The sequence below is a fragment of the Mytilus trossulus genome, chromosome 2 (genome assembly GCF_036588685.1).
Source record: "Mytilus trossulus isolate FHL-02 chromosome 2, PNRI_Mtr1.1.1.hap1, whole genome shotgun sequence".
NCBI lineage: Eukaryota > Metazoa > Mollusca > Bivalvia > Mytilida > Mytilidae > Mytilus > Mytilus trossulus.
Window position 1 is genome coordinate 82812607 of NC_086374.1, and position 23634 is coordinate 82836240.

The 23634-nt window shown below is 31.3% G+C and overlaps 2 protein-coding genes across 2 annotated transcripts in view; one reads left to right on the forward strand and one right to left on the reverse strand.

Annotated features, from left to right (window-relative positions):
- The window catches only part of LOC134708154 (ER degradation-enhancing alpha-mannosidase-like protein 3), a 33961-nt gene extending 22442 nt beyond the window's left edge, over positions 1–11519 (forward strand). The window contains exons 18-22 of the mRNA XM_063568476.1: positions 1884–1993; positions 2874–2993; positions 3717–3762; positions 4207–4386; positions 5459–11519. Coding sequence (XP_063424546.1) covers positions 1884–1993; positions 2874–2993; positions 3717–3762; positions 4207–4386; positions 5459–6426 — 1424 coding nt within the window. The 3' untranslated portion in view covers positions 6427–11519. The remainder of the gene's footprint in view (positions 1–1883; positions 1994–2873; positions 2994–3716; positions 3763–4206; positions 4387–5458) is intronic.
- Positions 11520–16213: 4694 nt separating this feature from the next.
- On the reverse strand, positions 16214–23621 carry LOC134708157 (exosome complex component RRP4-like). The gene is made up of 8 exons (XM_063568478.1): positions 23453–23621; positions 21715–21816; positions 20958–21093; positions 20308–20373; positions 19433–19501; positions 18469–18645; positions 17324–17452; positions 16214–16316 (listed from the first exon to the last, which is right to left on the reverse strand). The coding sequence occupies exons 1-8, from the start codon at positions 23566–23568 to the stop codon at positions 16236–16238; spliced, it is 876 nt and encodes a 291-aa protein (XP_063424548.1). The 5' UTR covers positions 23569–23621; the 3' UTR covers positions 16214–16235.
- Between the last annotated feature and the right edge of the window lie 13 nt (positions 23622–23634).

The following is a 23634-nucleotide window of genomic DNA, read 5'->3' on the forward strand; positions in this document are numbered from 1 at the left end:
GAATATTGTAATATTTCTGTACCAAAATATTACAATAGTTTTAAAGTAAAGAAATAGTACTAAATATTAAATGTAAATTTACAGTACTGCATTTTTTTAGTACAGAAATAGTACCTATGCAAAAGTAGCTGTGTAGTCTTACATGCTTAAATTCTGATCTAAAATATATATATAGGCATTTTCCCATCCTTCATTTCTATATGTTTCAATTCACTGTGAAGAAATTTAGATTGGTAATTTCTGTTGTGTAAAACAATTTATCATAGATGTATTTTTGTCTGATTTATAAACTTTTTATTATTTTATTTCCATAATTATTTTTCTACTAATCTATATAAAGTCTAGGATAGCTCCTTTTCTGTAAGAAATGACTTGTTAGTCTTGATCCTAAAGCACTCCTTCTTGGAAAACAGATTTTACAACTCATGGTAGATATCCCTGATGATAAATATATATTTCTGCAGAAACACATGCATTGCTTACATCCACTTTATATGAACTCTGGTAGATGCCTCATCTTGCTAATTTTACATGTATTGCTTTAACAAACTTATAATAAACCCTTCTTGTGGTCAGGACTGATAATCAGACTATTTGTAGATAAAAGACAGTTTCAAGGTAAAATAAAAGGTAATGCAACTACACTTTTCATTTGTTTGGGGCTTAAACAAATATATGGGAATACTTTTGTGACATTCTTATCTTATTTTATGCCTAGATATTAATAGCTACCATGGGGTTATTGTTTACCTATCCAGGTTTATTTAATGCTATGAGCCAACTGTTATTTGGTGGTGATTTGTTTTTGCTTCAGTTTCCTTCAGTATCAGTTGATTAACAGAATATGATGTACAGGCTTAATATGATAAAAATTAAGATCATAAATATTTTACAATTTCTTTTTAATTTTGTATTTGATCGATTTAATGGAAAAATAATTTCTCCTTGATTATTTACATTATAGATGATCATAATCATCATGCAACATTTACTTTAAGGTGGTAGCTAACACTACAGGGAGATAACTCTGTAAAGTCAGCTAAACCTTTTAATTATGTTGTGTTGTAATGGTTGTCAAACTGCCATATAACCAGTGTAATTTTTCTGACACAACGGTTGGTTCAAAGTTTTTGAAATTTTGAAAATTTTTGTTATTGTCAAAGTAAATACTTTAACACAATTTTATGAAAATTAAACGAGCCAAATTAATTTTAGTTTAAGTGTTGGGTACCACCTTAATTTGTTTATTTACTTAGTGCTTTCTACCTTGGTCAATGGCTGACAAGTAAAATCAGCCTATTAACATTTTCACTAGAGCACACATAGTCACTACAACAACTCAACATAGGAAAAGGAAGAAAATAATCTACACTTTCAAAAGTTTAAGGAATTGTTATCAGAAATTAATCGTCAAATATTTTTGTTGATATAGCAGTATTATTTTACATTTGACGTGATTGTAAACATTACAGCAGAACCATTGGGGTTTGATGATAATTTTCTTTGACTTTATGTGAATTTGCAGCACTTTGAACAGAGAATTGTTGGTGTCAGAGGCTCTTATGACCTCAGTTTTTACAGGAATGTCTGTGAGGTCCAGTAATGGAGTACAAATACAGATAAGGTGTATTCTTCTTTACCAATACATAAGATCCATTGATGTTTTAAGTAGAAAAAGCATAACTGAAACTTATTATAAAACAAATTATTTTACTTCACAGTTGCCCATAAGCCAAAGGTTACTGATTTAATTTCAGATTTCTGGGGGTTTAAATTTGACATTTTTTTTTTTTTTTTACAGCTGCTCATGAGTTTGTTTATAACAGAACCTTTGTAATACAGAACCCTGTAGTATGTGTAACACCATTTGTTTTATTTTATAGCTGCCCATGAGCCTATGGTAGTACAAGTTATAACAGAACCTTATTACGGAACTCTTTGGTTTAAAGCAGGTCCAGCGCAGTTTGGTTACAACTTAAAAACCAACCCTCCAGTAAGTGTGGTACTTTACAACAACATTTTACTGTATAGAAATAAAGTCAAAGTCTTTATCAACTTTCTTCCATGTTGTAAATTTTATATTTATTTATCTATGGTTAATATTTCAATGTTTTCATCAGTTTTATATGACAGGAGGTTGGTGATCTTTTGCCTTATGATTAGTAGGATAAAAGATAATAGCTACAAATGATATAACTATTCAAAGACATAATAAAAGAAAACAGCTAGTCAGCTACAAATGATACAAATACAAAGAGATAATAATAGATAACAGCTACATATGACACACAATAGTTTTAAATCAGAGACATCTCATTGGTTGATCAAATTAGTTCCTGACTTTCTTACCATGATTATGAAAGATGAAATACAAATTTATTTCATACACAATGGTATTGTTTTTATACAACCGCAAATATTTTTTTTGGCGTCATAATGCTATCATGTTGTCTGTGTCGTCGTCCGAAGACAAATTTAGTGTTCAGACAATAACTTTAGTTTTAGCGACTGGATCTCAATAATTTTTTACCAGAAGGTTCAATACCACTAAAGGAAGGTTGGGATTGACTAGGGGTGTGGTAGTAGTTTTCATTTTTTTTTTTTTTTTCAAATTTCAAATTTTTTAAAAGTTTGTAGAAGAAATCTCTAATTGCACAATACTGCGCAATAGTTTTGTAAGATTTTGATATTTTTTTTGTGTAAGAAACTCATATTATGTCAAAAAAGTTCATCACAATCCAAATTCAAAGCTGTATCAAGCTCGAATGTTGTGTCCATACTTGCCCCAACTGTTTAGGGTTCGACCTCTGCGGTTGTATAAAGCTGCACCCTGCAGAGCACCTGGTTACAATTATAATGATTATGTCTTGCAGGTGCAGGGACCTGTAGTAAAAGCTGAACCATATAAAGCATGTACCCCGATAGAAAATGCTGCTGAAATAAAGAACAAGATAGCAGTGATAGAAAGGGGTGATTGTATGTTCAATGACAAGGTATGTCAAATAATTCAAACTATTTACTACAAAGATCTGTATGTCAGACAGCAGTGCCTTGGAATTACAGTTAAAATTCTACAAGAGACATGTAATAATCCTTGGTGATAGATTAAAGTGATTTGCAAAAGAAGGCAAGGCTTTGTTTTGAAGTCTGTACTTTAACCTATATTAGTTTACTTAGATAAATTGCGACTTGGATGGAGAGTTGTCTCATTGGCACTCATACCACATCTTCTCATTTGGCCACCTTGGCATCTGACAAAAAAAAGAAGAACTTGATTATACAAAAATGAGATACACAGAAAATGCATTTAGAGGTCAACTGCAGCAAGAGGTGATTGAACTTGAACTACATTATATATTAGTACTGTGCAAACGTAAACCTTTTTTTTATGCCCCACCTACGATAGTAGAGGGGCATTATGTTTTCTGGTCTGTGCGTCTGTCCTTCCGTTCGTTCAGGTTAAAGTTTTTGGTCAAGGTAGTTTTTGATGAAGGTTAAGTTGAATCAATTTGAAACTTTGTACATATGTTCCTTATGTTATGATCATTCTAATTAAAATGCCAAATTATATTTTGATCCCAATTTCACAGTCTACTGAACATAGAAAATGATAATGGGAGTGGGGCGTCCGTGTACTATGGACACATTCTTGTTTATTAATGATTTTATTCTATGAATACATGGTTTAAAAAAATTCTATATTGTATTCTTAATAGGCTAGAAATTTACAAAAGGCTGGAGCTATAGGAGGCATTGTTATAGGTATGTGTTTTCTGTTTTAGAGTTCTTTAAAAAAAAAAAAACATGAATGGATGTGGTTTAGGTTGCATATACTATTATTTTTGCATCTGTTTGTTGCAAAATATGAACAGTCTGATATTTTTAATAAAGAAAGGATTTTAAAGAAAAAAACCAGAAAAAACGTTGTTGAGTTTCAATCATGTACTGTGAATGAAAAGTTGGAGTGTCATTCTGAACATAAATAACTTTTTTGTCAGTGGACATTTAGCAAACAACTATCAATCATTTAAATGAGAAAAAGCTAAGTATTTCAAAATCAAAGTGTTTTTCATGAAAATTACAATTCAAATTTGTTTTTTCACAACCTGTGTGAAGACCAAATAAAATTATGAGACATCTCAATTATTTTTGCATACCAACAAACATAAATGGCTTTAAATGTTTAATTTTGTTTTTTATAAACAGATCATACTAAAGGCAGCACTGTCGAGGGTCAACTTTTGTTTGCTATGTCTGGAGATGGAACTCAAGATGTTAAAATTCCAATTGTCTTCCTCTTTCACAAAGAAGGACATCAACTGTTTGAAGTTTTATTAGCCTTTCCAGAAACAGAGGTTCTTCTGGCTCATACTCGTAAGAGTGAAGGTAAGTTTTATTAGCCTTTCCAGAAACAGAGGTTCTTCTGGCTCATACTCGTAAGAGTGAAGGTAAGTTTTATTAGCCTTTCCAGAAACAGAAGTTCTGTTGGCTCATACTCGTAAGAATGAAGGTTAGTTCATGGAATATTTGTGATAGAAACAATAATAGTTGCTAACATCCTTGTCCTTTGTTCTCTTGTGGATAGTAAACTTGTAAGGCTGTTAGCATTCAAATGACATCTTACTTTATATATACTGTAAACCAACTTATTTTCGCGAGCGATTTATTTTTGCAACTTTCATGAGTAGAAAAATAACACAAATATAAATTGTCGTGAATATGTAAACCTTGGAACTTCTTATTCATCAAGTAAATCAGAAAATCGCGAAATTTAATAGCCGCGAAGTGGTCAAGAAAGGGTAAAACGCTAAATAAAGTATCCTCGAAAATTAGTTGGTTTACAGTATACAGTAGATTCTGGCAAATACGATACCCAAAATGTCAGCATAAAACATACCATTACCTGATTTATTCAATCAGACAATATTTGTATATTTGTTAAATATACTGCAATAATGTGCTGACCTAATCCTGATATGTTACTAGCCCTAACCAAAGCTATATATATGAAAAGGGTTTGTTTTACAGAAAAATCAGAGGTTTGGTCATATGATAAACTGAAGTTTTAACCCTGCATGATGCATGTTTATTTGTCAAGTCCAATAAATGTTAAATTTATTTAGTGAGAAAGTATGTCATATGTAGCATGCATGATTGCTTTTAATATGGAAAGTCATTACTTTTTTCCTTGGATGGGTTAAAACAAAGATTTTGAATTTGATATTTGATGTTTGCAGCCTTCCATCATCTGTGGGGTATTGAGAAACAAAAGACTAAAGGATTTTAAGATCTTACATAAAACAAAAAATCTCACTGTTGTCTAAATCATTACTAGCGGTGAAATATTTGCCACTGAAATTAAACATTCATTGATAAATTAAAAATTAGCGATAAACAGAGAACATATAACATTGACCATATTCAAATCAGATATTGTAATGTTTTATATATCTTTCAGGCTACTTTAGACCAGATGGAAGTGCTAGTGTCACAACTCAGCCTAAATCGCCACCAACTTCTGCAAAAGGCCCAAGTCGTGTCGAGAATGTTCCTAAAGTGACTGTGCGTGTTGTTGGTGATAAAGTAACAAAGACAACTTTACAAGACGGAAATGATGAAACTATTATTTCTGACAGTTCAGGGAATACAGTATATTACAAATATCAGGCAGGAACAAACAAAATATTAATGAATGTCAAGGTCAATCCCAAGGACAATAAGAAACCTGAAGTTCCTGTGGTAACAGATGATGATGTGATAGTGATAACAACAAGGCCAGATGGATCAAAACAATTATCGTTTAACTTTGATCATATCTCGGCTGCTGTGTCAGACTCAGTACCTCAGTTGAGTCAAATTTATCAATATATTGTGGACATTTTAAAAGAAAGAACAAATTTTCATTCTTTAGACAATCAAGCAGACTACCTCACTGCTGTCGCTCGAATTTTAGAGTCAGCATATTTTAATACAGGTTCATTTGACAGTCAGTCTCAGAAAATGTTTGATAAGTTAGCTAGTGTTTTAGAATTAAAAAAGAAAGACACAGTTTCAAGTGAAGAGAAATTCTCTACAGTATTACATGATTCAAAAGAAACAACAGACAGTCTTCCTTCTTATGCTTCAGAGGGAGAATTAAACGGAGAGTTTGAAAACACAGAACAATTCTCTGAGCGGGAATCAGAGACTTCTAATGAAGAAAAACCTGAGTCAATAGCAAATGTAAAAATTATAGATAAAAATGGTAATATAAAATATATGAAAGTAGAAGAATTTGAAGACTTTGCTCAATTTACAAATATAGACGATTATGTATCAAATAAACGGACAGAGTCAAATAATGAAAATGTTGATAATGAAAGTAATGAAAATTTAGGTGACACTGATAATAATAATAATAATAATAATAACAAAAATGAGTTATGAGAGTTGCTTATTGGCAAGTAATAAAGAAATGGTATTTTAGGGCTTTTTTCCAATTCCAAGTGTTTTGGATTTTTAAAAAAAAAGTATCATTTACTCTTCAGAAATTATAAATGTAATGCCAGTCAACAAAAAGTAAAAATGCATTTTTCTTACAACTTGAAAATCTGGTTGTTGGATAAAATACATTTGATATAGACTTTTTTTAGATTGATCTTCAGTATTAGATGTTAAAACAGTGATGATGCACTAACTACACGTCAAATAAATATTCTTTTTGAAGATCTGTAAGAAGTTGCCGTAATTACATGTATATGTCTACTTAATTGATTTTAGTGTTCTATTCTTTTATAATAATTAATGGTTATAGGTTTGTTTTATGTGAACAAACATGGCATCCATTGATCCCACTGGGGATCACATCACATTTAACAAAAAGCTGTATAAAAAAAAATTGAAATAAGTAGTTCAAGGCCAGAACAAAATATTCCAAGATCTTGTTTGAATTAAAAAAAGAATTGTAACCATTTAATTTATTTATAGATATTTCTGCTAGTAGAGAATTGTTTTAAGGTTTAATTTTTGTTTCTTGTAAAAGGCAAAAGCAGAGTTTGAAAAATAAGTGTTTAGATATTAGATGCTATAAGATTTTGGACATATAGTAGAATAACAAATTTTGCCACGTTAATTTAGTTCTTTTATGCCTATTCAAGTGAAATAGTTCTGTGATTAAAATCATGATAATACTTAATCATATCAAGTATATACACATCAAGTATCATAATGACCCTGAGTATACAAATTGATAAGGTAATCAAGTTGACCAGAGAGTATGCAAATTAATTTAGTAATCAAGCTGCCCTTGAGAGTTTGCAAATTAATCAAGTAATTTAGGAATAAATGTGTTCATTTCATGTTAATTAATTCAGGATATATAATGTACTACATATTTACAGGTATCTGAAAAGTATTACTATTTATACTTTATACGATAAATTAGGGCTGACAAAAAGAAACAAATCTTTCCTAGAAACCAAAAGTTGTTTGTTTCTATATTGATTTCCTATTTGAAATATATGTTGTCAATGTGATTTATTTAATTTAAGATTCTCATTTTAAGCATTTAACTTTTAAGTGCTTACATTTTTTTTTTGTAAAGATGGTGCTTTTATGTAAATGAAGACTAAGCATTAATGTTGAACAAGAGATGTAAACTTGGCTATTTGTTAAAAACATAAAATCAAAACAAGCAAAGACAGGAGGGATAGGATCATAATTGTCTTTAGGGACTAAAGTGGAACTTTATACACATTTTCAAAATATTTTTTTTCAATTTAAATTAGAAGGTCTAAATGGCCAGTTTTATGAATCACTTTGTCATACTTAAACATCATACTTTATTCACTAAGAAGCAACCACTGTCACAAAAACAAAATACTGTAGTTTCATATATCAGTGATAGGAACTACTGTATACAAGTTTTGAAGTTTGAATTTTAAATTAATTGGTGCATAGTTCTGATCTCTTGTTTAACTTTGTATGCTGGTATTTAAGCCAAACTTTTATTAATACATACATCATCTAGTCTTCCATTGTAATATATGTGTAGTATTGTGTCACGTGTGTTTGCATCGGCCATTTGGTAATGGTATAATCCATTGGTATTGAGGGATATTATACCCATACAACTTGATCAAAATTTATCGTCTAGGAAATATCATCTTTTCATTGTAATGTCATTACTGTTTCATTGGTTAATGTATTATATTTTCAAACTACATTGTTATGTTCAAAATTTGTTATTTTCTTTTTCATTTACATTTATATGTTTCAATGCAGATTTGGAGCCAGTTAAAATTCTACTGATGTATTTGTCAGCGATAGTTTTTGAAATGAGCCCAACATTGTGAGTTATATTGCTATTTCAGTGTAAACAAATTAATTTCTGAGAAGTAGTTATTTTCTTTACCTCCAAATTTTGAAAGTAGAAAACTTACATGAATATCAATTAACGAAACTTGTGTTATAAAAATATCTCAACTTGACAAACTCTTATAGAAGGCTTAATTAAAAATAAGTTAGTTGATAGTTTTAGGCTAACAAAATATTTTCGCATCTCCTTTTGTTGTCAGATAATTTTTTAAATATCTAACTTTGTATACAGACAAGGATCTTAATAGTGACAAATCAAGGGAGATAATCTGAAATTAGAATTTACTCTGGAAACATTTGCCACAAATTTAAGTGTTCAACTTAGAACAGATTTCCTATTGGCTTGTCCATAGACTTCGTCAAGACTTTGAAATCAAGTTTCAATGAAAATACTGTATAGTGCAATCAATGTAAATGAATGAAACCATAGCTGTTTTTAACATTTTTACATACCGGTATATATTCTACGACAGCTAACATTTTCTTGTGTAATGACAACTTTAATTAGAATTAAAAACAGGTCTTGTGCTATTTAGGAAAGTTTGTAAATGTTTTAGTTAAATATTTTATTTCCAAGCATGTATATCATGTATATGTAACGTAAGGGTACCCAAATTGCACCGAGTACCCAAATTGCACCTATTTAGAAAAAAATAGCAACAAAAATCGTACAAGATTTCCTAGAGACTAAACAATTTGTATTTTTATGATTTGATACTATGCACGTCTTTCAACATAGGTAAACATATTTAGATATACACAAAACGTTCATAGTTTTTATCAACAGATGGACTGTTTACTGAAAAAGCAAAATGTACGAAAACGTCACCATGCGACGTCATCAAAACGTCATCTTTTTAAAATTAGCAAATACAATATATTATAAGTATCCATTTCGTAAAATATGAAGAGTAAGCATGGAAAAATATCCAATTGTTCAAAATATTTGAAGAAATTAAACAAAAGCCCAGTTATTAGACTTTTGACGATGTGAATCTAAGCATGGATGCAATTTGGGTACTCCTCATTACAGAATCATGGATAGTTTGGAGGTTGATTCAAACCCATTTTTCAATGACTCAATATGGATTAAAATGCAAATCGGTGTACCTATACAATCAAGAAGGATAGGGCTACAAAATAAACACAGTATAGACATTTTTTTCTTGATCATAAAAAAACGTAGGTGAAAAAACTGTCAAAATAGGTGCAATTTGGGTACCGTCACGTTATATGGCTCTATTTGACATTTGTAAGAGAGTGCCATAATTTTATCCTTAAGGTATTCACCATTCCCTTTCTCAATTTTATTATACAGCGATTTGCAATTTGCAATTAACCAATTATGTCATTAAGCACTATTATCTTTTAATAAGAATATTTTCGATAGTAAACTTGAATTATAACATGTGTAAATATTCATGTTTATTAAATTTTGTTGAAACATAAAAGAATAATGAAGGTGGTTAAGAACCTCCACCCTTAGAAACCAATTTTATTTAAGTAAGTTCCCTAACTTCAACACCCCAGGATCAAGTGGAAAAAAGTATAACACAATGTTATGTTTAAATGTTTGTTATGATAGGACTAATATCAAAATTGGCATGACAACCAATTAGCATTCAATTTTTGTCATTTTCGTAATAAAATATGCGATAAATAAAATATACTGTGTTCAATTATCATTCCTCTAGAAGTGTTCTATGCCTTTGTTGTTTTAGGTTTTTAGTTATGTTTAAACATATCATATGATATCATGATGTAAAGCCTAATTATGATATCATGATTCATAGCCTTGATTTTTAGTTTTTTTGTTGTTTTGTTGTTGTTATTATATTTATTATGTTTTACAATGCCACATATTTTGTGGTTTTATGTACAATGTATTACGATATAAGTCCACCATCATGTAATATTTCAGAAAAGTTATGAATGTTTTTGTTAATTTCAAACTCATCAATGGCAGAAACCGTGTTTGTTTTATAATTATTAGCTCTGAGAAAGAAATAACTGGTTGAATTCAGAAAAAAAGGTACTTTTTTAGGTTCATTTCATCAATTACAGTGAAATCTTGTCTAAATCAACCCCTTTGAAAATGCCCCTCTTACTGAACTTTAATATGAACTTAGAAATTTATTTTCAAACATTTTTCAGTCCACATTGATAGCATGTATTCCTCTTCTTTTTAGGTTTTGATGGAATGGTGTAAATTTTGGCGGAATGGATGTAAATTTGGTCAATATGAGAGTTTGGAAATATCTTAATCATACTAAAGCATTACAAAACACACATTGATTGGTTGTTAACTTATTAATGTAATAGATGAATTTAGACTAAAAATGTAAAAAAAAAAATGCAAAAAAATGTTAAAATCTGGATATTTTCTGGATATTTTCTTGATTTGATATGTCTCCAAACAAACATATTAAGTTTGTGTAAACTGACCACCCATTTAATCAACTAAATTCCAGATCCTATAGAGGCTTGGTTTAGACAGGTTTATCTTATTTCATTTGTAATTCTTGGGGAATTTTTGGCTTATTTTTTATTTGACTCACATGCAGCCAAACAGAAGGTGTAGATTCAGAAATTGTTTCTGATTAACAATTTGTGTATTGTTTTATAATAATGTGATTTTTTTCTATTCTTTTTCTTACTGTTCCCACCCCTCAAAATGAAAATTTGAAAATGAAGAAGTTGAACCAGCTTTGAGAAATTGAACTGTATAAACTGTACATGTATTAGTGACTTTTCTTACTTAAAATCAATTCTGTAATTTTATTATTTAGATAAAAATAAAATTATTTTAATATCAAATTACAATAATAGGGGTCAGATGAACCTAAAAAGTTGATGATGAAGCAAGCTGTTTTAACTAATCAATACCTTGTTTAACCAAATCTTGATAAAAATACAAATGAACTGACATCTTACAAGAAAATTAACTAACACATATACGGTTTATATAACGATATTTCAATGTTTGCTTCTTCAAAAGCTTGAATTCACCCACCCACGTATTAACATTGGAAGAAAAAACCTGCCAAATATTGAGTTGATCTCTAATCCAATATGATGAGTTATTTTCTAAGAACAATAAATCCTTGAATGGTGCTTTCATGGCTGTCCCATTTTTGTAGAATCATTTTTATAATAAAATTACATAAAATAATTGTCTCATTATTTTGCCTAGACCCAGATAGAGTATAGAGAGGTCTGCAACAAAAGGTAAAGACAGGAAAGTCTATGACATTAATTTTGCAGCAATAGTGTTATCAATTAGAAATAACTGATATCATATTTTTAAGGAGGTTCTGGAATGAGATCTTGTCAAAGATTATGACCCCAACCCCAATAATTGGCATGTTAATTCACTGTGTTAATTAATTTTTGTGAATTATATGCCATCTGATCTATGCCACATTCAACAATAAGTAAGTGTTGGGTTTTTTTCTGTTTGAGAGCTGTTTCTCAATCAGACGACTTGACCGCAGTTTCAGAGCTGTTTCTCAATCAGATGACTTGACCACAGTTTCAGGCTTCAGTTTATGGTGAACTATTAGTACAAGGCCTGTTTTAGTTATAATACATGAAAGACCAAGACTATTTGGTATGTGGATTTTTTGAAAGGAGTATGCTACATGTTAATCTAATTCTTACAGTATTTGTGTCTGAGAACCTAATTTGTTAAACTTGATATTGACCAATAAGTCCTGAAATAATCCAGGGAAATATGTCAAGACACTTATACATGTTACAATTATGCTGCTCAACCAGTTGACCTTTCATTTCTAATAGTATATCTCAAAAGTGGTACCTTACACTACAGGGAGATAGCTCTGTAAAATCAGCAGACATTGTATTCATAAGGGAATATTAAGCTTATCAATGATCAAAATAAGTGTTTGTCTAACTGCTATATAAGCAGTGTAATTTTTCTGATTAAACGGTTGGTTCAAATTTGTTGAAATTTTTATATCTTTGTCAAAAGGTCAAAGTAAATACTTTGTCAAAATTTTAAGAAAATTAAACAAGCCAAATTAATTTTAGTTTAAAGTGTTAGGTACCACCTTAACCATGCATATTCAAGGATGATCAAATACATTATGACAATGAGGTCACGTGTAGATGAATCCTGTCAGACAGACATTATAATTCTATATGCTAAATATAGTTGATCTCTTGCTTGAAGTTTTTGAGAAACAGAGTAAATAATGAAAACCCCACATAGACAAATCAATTGAAAAGAATTTCTGAATTAAGGGTGTATTTTACACTGACAAGTTGACCTCTTATTTATAGCATACTGCTAACATACCCTATATTTGAGCTATAATCCTGTGGGAATGAAGGAAAAACTATGTTACAGTACATTCCACGCAACCTATTAAAAACTGGTGTACACAAATCAAACCAACACCAAAACCTTGCACAATCACATTACAAGAAAGGAATAGGTTCAATATGCTGCTATTTCTAGCTTAAATTTAAAATAAGTTTTCATTGAGTATTTGGTTTTGTGAACACTGAACTTTGTGTAACCTAGAATATTGTGTCAACTGTCACAAAAAATCTTACTAATTGTGAAATATGCATCTGGTGCAGCAAAATCCTACCATTAATTTTAACAATTACCAATGGGTTGATACATCTACTGGAGGAGTGTTAGTCCCCAAGGGATCATCAGCCAAGTAGTCAGTACTTCAGTAATGGCATGAAAATACAAATATTGTTTGAATGAAATTTGCTGTTGTATGATTTTGGAAATCATTTTTAAATTAAGGAATATATCTCTTCCATGCATAGGTCTTTCTTGTCTGTAATTCTCCGATAAATTTAGGAACACTTTGATTTTATCAGTTTTGCATCCTTTGTATAAGGTGTAGGACTTTATCAGCTCTGCATCCTTTGTATTAGATGTAGGAATTTATCAGCTCTGCATCCTTTGTATTAGGTGTAGGAATTTATCAGCTCTGCATCCTTTGTATTAGGTGTAGGATTTTATCAGTTCTGCATCCTTTGTATTAGGTGTAGGATTTTATCAGTTCTGCATCCTTTGTATTAGGTGTAGGATTTTATCAGTTCTGCATCCTTTGTATTAGGTGTAGGATTTTATCAGTTCTGCAACCTTTGTATTAGGTGTAGGATTTTATCAGTTCTGCATCCTTTGTATTAGGTGTAGGATTTTATCAGTTCTGCATCCTTTGTATTAGGTGTAGGATTTTATCAGTTCTGCATCCTTTGTATTAGGTGTAGGATTTTATCAGTTCTGCAACCTTTGTATTAGGTGTAGGATTTTATCAGTTCTGCATCCTTTGTATTAGGTGTAGGATTTTATCAGTTCTGCATCCTTTGTATTATATTTGTTTATATTATACATCAACGACCTTCCTATTTATATGAAAAATTGTTGCACTGATTTATATGCCGATGATTCAACCTTACATCTTTCTGGTAATTGTTATCAAACTCTTCAGTCAAAGGTACAAGAAGATTTACATGGTGTAGAGGCATGGTGCAATGATAACAATATGTTCATCAATAAGAATAAAACAAAATATATGATTATTGGAACGAAGCAAAGAGCAATGCCACATTACAATGAGAGTTGTTTAACTATTAACAATCAAGTGATACAATCTTCCACATGCGAAAGTCTTTTAGGCATTAAAATTGACCCTTCCCTCACATGGACAACCCAAATTGACTTGATCTGCTCAAAAATATCATCTAGACTATATCTACTATTAAAGATTAAAAAATTTCTAAATCTAGACTGCAGAAAATTATTCTATAATGGTTATATCTTGCCACTTATTGATTATTGTTGTATAGTGTGGAGTAGTTGTAGCAGTGAGGGTTTAAAAAGGATATTAAAATTACAAAAGAGGGCTGCTAGATTAATACTAGAAACAGACCCATTCGCTCCTTCTGCACCCTTATTCAAACACTTAAACTGGATGACAGTTGAACAGAGAATAAAATATCATAAGTTAGTAATGACATTTAAGTGTATTAATAATGATGCCCCATCATATCTTACTAACAAGTTTCATTATGTTTCAGACAGAAATCCGTACCCTTTGAGAAATGCTGTTCAAGGAAACCTCATACTCCCTAAACCAAAAACAGAATTATTCAAAAAATCTTTTATGTATTCTGGACCATTCTTGTGGAATAATTTGCCAATACCGTTAAGAAATATTACAAATATTAATTCTTTCAAATACAAAATAACAGATCATTTATTGAAATCAACCTAGCTGTATAAATAATATTGAAACTGATCATGTCATCATGTTTATTTTTTCATCACATTTTATCAAAATGTATTGAACATTATTATCACACTTGACTTTTTATTATGCTAATGTATGTATGCAATGTACTAGTATATGTTTGTGTTTTGTTTGATTTTTCATTACGAGGGCCTCAGGGAAGATTAGTTATATAGCTAACTGTGTAACCCTCTTAAAATAAAGTATTGTTGTTGTTGTTGTTGTTGTTGTATTAGGTGTAGGATTTTATCAGTTCTGCATCCTTTGTATTAGGTGTAGGAATTTATCAGCTCTGCATCCTTTGTATTAGGTGTAGGATTTTATCAGCTCTGCATCCTTTGTGTTAGGTGTAGGATTTTATCAGCTCTGCATCCTTTGTATAAGGTGTATGATTTATCAGCTCTGCTTCCGTTGTATTAGGTGTAGGATTTTATCAGTTCTGCATCCTTTGTATTAGGTGTAGGATTTTATCAGTTCTGCATCCTTTGTATAAGGTGTAGGATTTTATCAGCTCTGCATCCTTTGTATTAGGTGTAGGAATTTATCAGCTCTGCATCCTTTGTATTAGGTGTAGGATTTTATCAGTTCTGCATCCTTTGTATTAGGTGTAGGATTTTATCAGTTCTGCATCCTTTGTATTAGGTGTAGGATTTTATCAGTTCTGCATCCTTTGTATCAGGTGTAGGATTTTATCAGTTCTGCATCCTTTGTATTAGGTGTAGGATTTTATCAGCTCTGCATCCTTTGTATTAGGTGTAGGAATTTATCAGCTCTGCATCCTTTGTATTAGGTGTAGGATTTTATCAGCTCTGCATCCTTTGTGTTAGGTGTAGGATTTTATCAGCTCTGCATCCTTTGTATTAGGTGTAGGATTTTATCAGCTCTGCATCCTTTGTATAAGGTGTAGGATTTTTCAAATATTTTGTCCTTCTGAAGAGATTGCATACACCTTATCGCTATTGGCCTAACCGGCCGCTTGACCTTTTGACGCATACAACAATCACTTTTCCATTGTGGCATCAGATATTTTGTTTTATGACGTCAAAATTTTACAGGAACCTGTGTGACATCCAGATATGGTGGACAAATAGTGATAAGGTGTATAATCTGCAGTAATAAAATAGCCTGTTTTTTTTAATGTTATTTTTATTGCAAAATCCCAACAATAGTTCTATTTCACTTTCTTTCATGTCTTTTTATTATTTAAAAAAATAGTTTTTATATTGAAAATGGACATTAGGATGTCACATAGGAGCCCTGCTAAATTAGTCCATTACCATCTCCCATCAAATGTTTTTTTTTCTATTTTATGGTCCTCTAATTTATAACAGCAAATAAATTCAGTGGTAGATCCAGAAATTTTCATAAGTGGGGGCCCACTTACTGACCTTAGAGGAGGCCAGCTCCAGTCACGCTTCAGTGATTCCCTATATAAGCAACCAAATTTTTTTTCTCTAAAAGGGGGGGCCAGGCCTTAATCCGCCTCTGCAATTAAATATGTCTACCTCTCAGTCTATGTATACAAGTAGAAAAGTTGAATAAACTAGGTCCTCATTTTAAAGTTATACAGATAAAAACAATTGTTTCAAAATATTTTATTTGTCAAGTCCCTAAGCTTTCTAGTCTTGGTTGCGTATTCTCTATAATTTCTGTCATTATTTCTGGTTTCAAAATGTCTTTTACCTACAAAAGAACAGAAAAGTCATGTAAAATAAACAAATGAACATACATGTATACATTAAATGATGTTATATTTCTAACAATAAAAAGATTTTCATATGACTGTCAGAGATATAATTGGTCATTACCGGGTAGTTGTACCCTGACATTGTAATGTTCTCCAATTATTTCATTTTTTCTGTTGATTCATCAATATTTGTTGGAAAGATTTTAAATTTTCAAAAGGAATGTATGGAGCCTTTGCCAAAACCTCGAAATTAAGTATCCATCAACAAATCTAAAGTCACAAAGAACAAAATGTAGACAGTGAAATCTGAGATATTGTGCATTATTGCTATTTTGAACATTTTTCCTATTTTGTGATAATTTTATATATCATGCTACTCCCTCGAGATGGAAAATTAACGTTAGAAACTAAGGAGGCATGAGGCATTGCTAATGAATTTGACAATGTCATCATAGGAAAAAAAAACTATAAACATTGGTCATCACAACGAGATTGCTTTTCCGGCTCAAGCGAGAAAATCAATCTTGTTGAGATGATCAATGATGATCTATAATTACAACACTTGACTACCACTTAACATTATCAATTGTTCATAGAAAATTGTAATACAGTTCCTACCTGTATTAAGGTGGTACCCAACACTTTCACTAAAATTAATTTGGCTCGTTTAATTTTCATAAAATTTTGACAAATTATTTACTCCCTTTTACAAAAATATAAAAAAAATCAAAAAAATAGAACCCAGTGTTTTATCAGAAAAATCACACTGGTTATATAGCAGTTTGACGAACACTAATTTTGATCATTAAGAAGCTTTATATTGCCTTCACATGGCAACGTAATTAAAATGTTTAGCTGATATTACAGAGTTATCTCCCTGTAGTGTTAGGTACCACCTTAATATATAATACTTATATCATTAATTGATTGTTGGTTGTTTATTGTCCAGTGGCAAATAGTTCATGCATGTTCAGGACAATATCATTATACATAGGATACTTACATTAAATCTGAGGGATTCTTCATAAGAATACAACACACTTGTATCATATAACATCATCTGATGTTCAGAGAGAGCTATAACACAGTTCCTCAACCTTGCTATCACTTCGCGGTCTCCTTTAGAAACTGGCTACAATCAGGAAAAAAATGGTTAAGATATACTTTAAACATTAGTTTTCGTGGGGTCAAAATTTCGTGTTTTTGTCTCTAAATAAGATTTCATGCGGATTTATTTTGTGGTTTCCATTAAATGGAAGTCATATTACCCGGTATATAAATGTTACATTTTCGTGGGGGTTTTAATTTCGTCGACATTTTCTTTCTACGAAATAAACGAAATTAAATATTCCACGAAAATTTCTGCTTTTTTTAGAATCATATTTTAGAATGTAGAGGAAGAAATTCCATAATGCTTATTCTTTTATTTTCTTTGATACTGATTTTCATATGTTGTTGAAACATGATATTTTCATGGATACTTTGTTGAGTGGTATCACCAGATTATGCATTCGATCCTATCAGGGTCTAACCTTGATTGTTTGTCCTCTTCGTCAAAACTTCATAAGGGACGATACTTTTGTCTGACTGTTCTTCACACACATAAAAGCTTGTTATGATATGTTGTTGCGACATTGTTAGATTATGAGACATTTGTAAATTATTTCAGCCTTTAATATAGTCACAGAAAAAAAGTAATTTTTGGAAACAATTAAAGAACATAACAGTGGCCTACCATCAAGTTTATTGTCAGACCAGAAAACGTTTGCACCCTCTCACTTTTTGTATATACAATATGTCAATCTTAATAAGCTAGGTCTTGTACGCTAGAGGTATAGGGGGAGGGCGGAGATCCCACAAACCCTGCCGCATTTTTGCGCCTGTCCCAAGTCAGGAGCCTCTGGCCTTTGTTAGTCTTGTATTATTTTAATTTCAGTTTCTTGTGTATAATTTGGAAATTAGTATGGCATTCATTATCACTGAACTAGTACATATTTGTTTAGGGACCAGCTGAAGGACGCCTACGGGTGCTGGAATTTCTCGCTACATTGAAGACCCATTGGTGGCCTTCGGCTGTTGTCTGCTCTATGGTCGGGTTGTTGTTTCTTTGACACATTCCCCATTTCCATTCTCAATTTCAATGCATACCTCTAAATCTTGTTCATAACCTCCTGTTTGCTCGGTCTCTTCGTTCATTGTGGCTGATATCCAGACAGAGCCATTGTTCCCCAGAATTATTGTAGCACCACATGGTAATGTGTGAAAATGGGTTTTCCTTCGTTTGATTAAGGATGGAGATACTTGTATAATAGTCCCTTGAGCCAGCTAGCAAAATATAAACATGTCATCTAATTTGTTGTAACTGTAAGTTAAAACTTAATTAAATGAAGGAAATCAAATTCACCACATAAAGTGAAAAGTACCTTTTTATAGACAAGGAACAATAATAAGTAAGTTTTTACAATCTGTTTTATTTTTTTTAAAGTTTGTTCGCAGTCACTTGAAACAGTGAAAATGTAACTGCAAATAACTTACTTGTAGAAAATACCATTATTTCATTCAAGAAACTTTTCATGACATCATTTGTATTGGTGGAGAAACTTTGTATGTCAGAGTAAATACGTGGAGAAACTTTGTATGTCAGAGTAAATACGTGGAGAAATTTTGTATGTCAGAGTGAATACACAAACTGTCATCAAGTAAACTACCAGCCAAATAAATATTGAGTGAACCTTATCATTTCTATAAATAACCTTAAGTACCTTACTTCTGTTTCATTTTGGTCTTTTTTTGTGGAAGGTTGTGTCATTGGCAATCATACCTCATCATATTAGCTACACTATCCCCCTATAGGATGGGTCCTGATCCCGAAATCCCGGGCTTAAAAACACGAAATCCAAGACTTAATAACACAAAATCCAGAGGTCCCGAAAAAGGGTCAATCTCGAAATCCCAAGCTTAAAAACACCCGATCCTGGAGTCCCGATAAAGTCCTATCCCCCCTCACTAGTAGTGAAAGGTTTAAATGATTGTACGTGTACATACATATATGACTTGCCAACTTGGCCCATTGACCATCAGGTCCCCCTATAAAACTAATACTGATACATACCTTTCCATACTTTAAACTTCTAGTGTGTAAAGATAAGGCACCATCAGAAAATACAGATTGCACTTCTGCCTGAACAAGTTAAGGAATGTATCAAATTTAACATTTTTTATTCAACAAATGCAGGGATATAAAATATTGTGCATCCAGAATAAGAAAAAGAACTGTATTTTTATATTGATTAATATAAATTAGTCATATTGATATTTATATTACCATTTATTCCTTTGAACTTATTTGCTTTTTTTCAAAAAGATGATATTTTTTTATGACCTAATAGACCTTTATAATTAAAATAGGTTGTATAATTTTACAAGTAGAATTTTATATACATTTTCAGGATTTAGGACTGGTTTTAAGTGATATGATTTTTTGTAAAATATATGTCAGTTTGTGTTTGGATAATAATGTGCAATGCTATAGGTTGAGCCATATGAACCTGATTTTTTCAGGAAGTTATTGAATGCTAATACATGTTCACCTATAATAGCAATGTGTCATTGACCTTGAGGTCTAAATTAATATTTTGTTTGTTTCCCCAATCCCGACCCTGCCTCGCAGGTGTGGGTAGGTAGGTAGCGAAATTATTTTATTTTTACAAAAAGCTTGGATGAATATCAGACAATCTGCCAAGCCTGAAAATTTGAAATGAATATAATAATGTTTGACTTAGTTTTGCCCAAAACAAATTATGAGTAGCACTGTTTTTGCAGGGTCGGTCGAGATTGGGGAAACAAACAATATTTTATTTTGGGCCTGATTAGTTTGCAATATGTGACAGACGGATATATTCTTAGTCTGTAAACTTAAGCAGAATTACAGCTGACTTTTAATATATCACATTTTGTCTGTTGCAATCTCAATTTTTATAAGGATACACTTATGAGGTCTCCTTCTTTAAGATAATTTCTCATCATCTTCTCATCTTCCTCTGATCTTCTCCTCTACAAAAGGGAGAGAAACCATCAAAAACTTTTATAAATTTAAATAGCATCATGATTTATCATTGAAGTCACTTTTCACATCACTGTAGAAGTCAATTCAACACAAATATGTCATATACCTTTTTGCAATAGAAACTGCAAAACCTTAAATGTATGCTCTTTGAAGCATTTTCATTTTAAAAATTTAGGAGATAATTCATCAAGAAAAAAATGCGTTGTACATGAAATATAGTACAAATTAAAATAATAAATTTACACAATATCATGATTTATCATTGGAATCAGGCTCTTCATTAATCACTGTAGAAGAAATTTCAACATCTTTTTTTTATAATAGTTACTGTTATCCTAAAATCGTATCCTCTTCCAAAGAATTTCCATTCTTTTAAACTTAGAGGGAGATAACTCAACAAGAAAAAAACAAAATTTGCATTTCAGAAGAAATAAAGTACACATTAGGTTGTTCTATCAAACATATTACAACTTGAATATATATTTTAAACATGTACACAACATTACTATGCAACAATTATATTGGTCAAGTAAGTAAGTTTATGCATTTTAAAATGACAAATGATTCTTACAAGTTCTCCACCTGGCAGATTAACTGATGACAACATTAATATGGAATCCAACTTTGATCTGGTATCTACTTTCCATTTCTTTTGTCCCACTTCTATAATCCTCCCAATCACAACATCTCCAACTTCACCATTATATCTGTGCATTCAAAATAATAATACAACTTTTATAAACCTACCAATCTAGGGCGAAGGTGTGAATGTGCATTGACTTTAATAGACAATCATTGTACATTATATATTAAAGGGACATAACTGTCATCATTGTGTATAATTATAGATTAGAGATGATTTTTTTTTTTAAATCTGCTTCTGTTTTTTTAAGGAAATGTTGCTGTATGTACATGGCTTCTGATATTCTTTTCTCTTTCAACATGACTGACAAAAAACAATTCTTCTACAGTAGTTTGAAATATAAAATAGAAATAAAGAAAGATTAAAGGAACTTTTTATTAGTGGTGGTCTTTTTTTGAAGTGGTTCATAAGTGTTTCTCTTTACTTGCTTTTTAATATGGATTAGACTGTTGGTTTCCTGTTAGAATGGTTTTACATTAGTCATTTTAGGACCTCTTATAGCCTGCTGTTTGGTGTGAGCCAAGGCTCTTTGTTAAAGACTGTACCTTGTCAGACCTATAATTGTTTACTTTTTTGCACATTGTGATTTGTATGGGAATTGTCTTATTGGTACTCATACCATATCTTCTTATTTCTATTGTAGAAAACAATCTGCCCAATAAATTAAAATTGATATAATTTTTACCTTGTTTTAAGAGGTTTTACACAAATTAATTTGTTGACTCTTTCAACAACACCAGCAACTGAGGCATACAGTTTCTCATCTTCCATATATGTTCCATGACCACTGAAAGTATGCAACAAAATATAAAATAAAAAAATAATTTCTTCATTACATATATTAAGGCCAAATCCTTACTTTCTTAAAAGTTAAGGGAGACAAAAAGAGCACAAATTTTGAATTTTACATGTTCTGAAAAATTATACACCTTCAACACAGGCACTTGTACTTGTACTTAAACAACTTAACATATACTCTGACAGCCAATCCGCCATAGGCATTATAACCTTAAATTGGAAATCAGAAAACTATCACAAAACCATACAAGAAATCAAAAACAGGAAAATAAAATTGGAACAAAAGGGTTTTAGTATCAACATCATTTGGACACCGGGGCACTCTGATATAGAGGGAAATGAACAGGCTGACCGTCTGGCAAAAGCAGCGGCAAAAGAGGCAGATAATAGGGAGGAAATGTCTTCAATCACAACAAAACAAGACATCAAACAAGCGGCGAGAACATCAGTCATCAAAAAATGGAAGACACAATGGGAATCTAGTGAGGTTGGGAGAAGATTTTTTAATCATCACCCAGATGCATCAAAAAGAATCAAACTAGACTTCCCATCAAAAAAACACTTCAATATACTAAACAGTCTCAGATCAGGATACTCCAAACTAAAGGGGTATCAACATTTCATTAACAGACATGTAGAAGACAACAAATGTACTTGCGGAGAAATAGAATCTGTAGAACATTTTTTATTATCTTGTGACAATTACAGCTTGGATAGAGAAAAACTCTGCCGGTCAATATATTTCAAAACAGGAACACTTAATCTAGATCTAGAAGAATTACTTAACACCGAAGCCAGTGCAGACATACAATATGCAGTTTCCGAGTTTATAGACGATATTCGAAGATTTGATCATTTGTTTTTATAAATCAGTATCAACAGCGCCTACCTAAATTAAAGTGAAAGTACAAAGAGAAAATACAAACGTGATTAATGTATTCAAACGCGCAAGTGACCAAAGTACATATGAGAAAATCAGTGTCAAGATGACGCATACTAAAGACTAAAGACCAAAATATAATACTAGGTAAAAGTCGCATTTTGAAAAAAAGTCATTCAGACGCGAAATTCCATTACATTACAATTTCACCATAACCATTCTCAACCTCATTAAATTTTGGTATGCCGTAAATCTACATTGATTTATCTATACAATGGTGTATTACAAACATAACTTACATTGTAGTCAAATTACTGTAATTCGTCAAAATCAGTCGATTTTTTATTGTTTAATGAAAGTGTACATTTTAATGTCACACACCAAAGATTACTTTTAGCAACATTTGGCAGGAATTTATACGATAATCTATCGAGAAGGTAGTATGGTACTCTCATTATAACCCTCTTGTATGACGTCAAAAGTTCAAGAGGCGCAGATTCTCAGTTGAAGAGGCGCACCTAGTCCAAATGTTCGCAGCGTTATTTCCAAATAGCGTTAAGGTCTATAAAATTTAAATATTTGGACTACAATAACCGTGAAGTGAAATAATGATAACTGCATTTATACTGATTTACAACAATGATATACTAGCTATATATAGACAGCAAAATGAATAATTTTAAATTATTCAACAAATTATGTTCATTTTTGTTTGTTGTTCAAGATATTGTCATCCATTTCCTACCGCATGAAACCAGTGTCTGTAGTGATGACATCGCCTGGACACACAAGGTTCGATATTTCCTCTGTGAACTCTTGTTTCTGACGATCTCTTGCTCCAACAACACGAATATCAACCATGCTGCTTCCTTGCCGGTTTGTTTACAGCTCTAATCGTTTATGTTTTTATTTTTAAAGATTAAAAAT

Bases quoted from the DNA above. Each gene is read 5' to 3' on its own strand.
- LOC134708157 (XM_063568478.1), bottom strand. From the start codon at position 23,568: ATGGTTGATATTCGTGTTGTTGGAGCAAGAGATCGTCAGAAACAAGAG. The intron at 21,817-23,452 runs GTAGGAAATGGA...GCATACTTTCAG, and splicing joins ACAGACACTGGTTTCATGCG to TGGTCATGGAACATATATGG. The intron at 17,453-18,468 runs GTATGCATTGAA...TCCTGATTGTAG, and splicing joins GTTATGAACAAGATTTAGAG to CCAGTTTCTAAAGGAGACCG.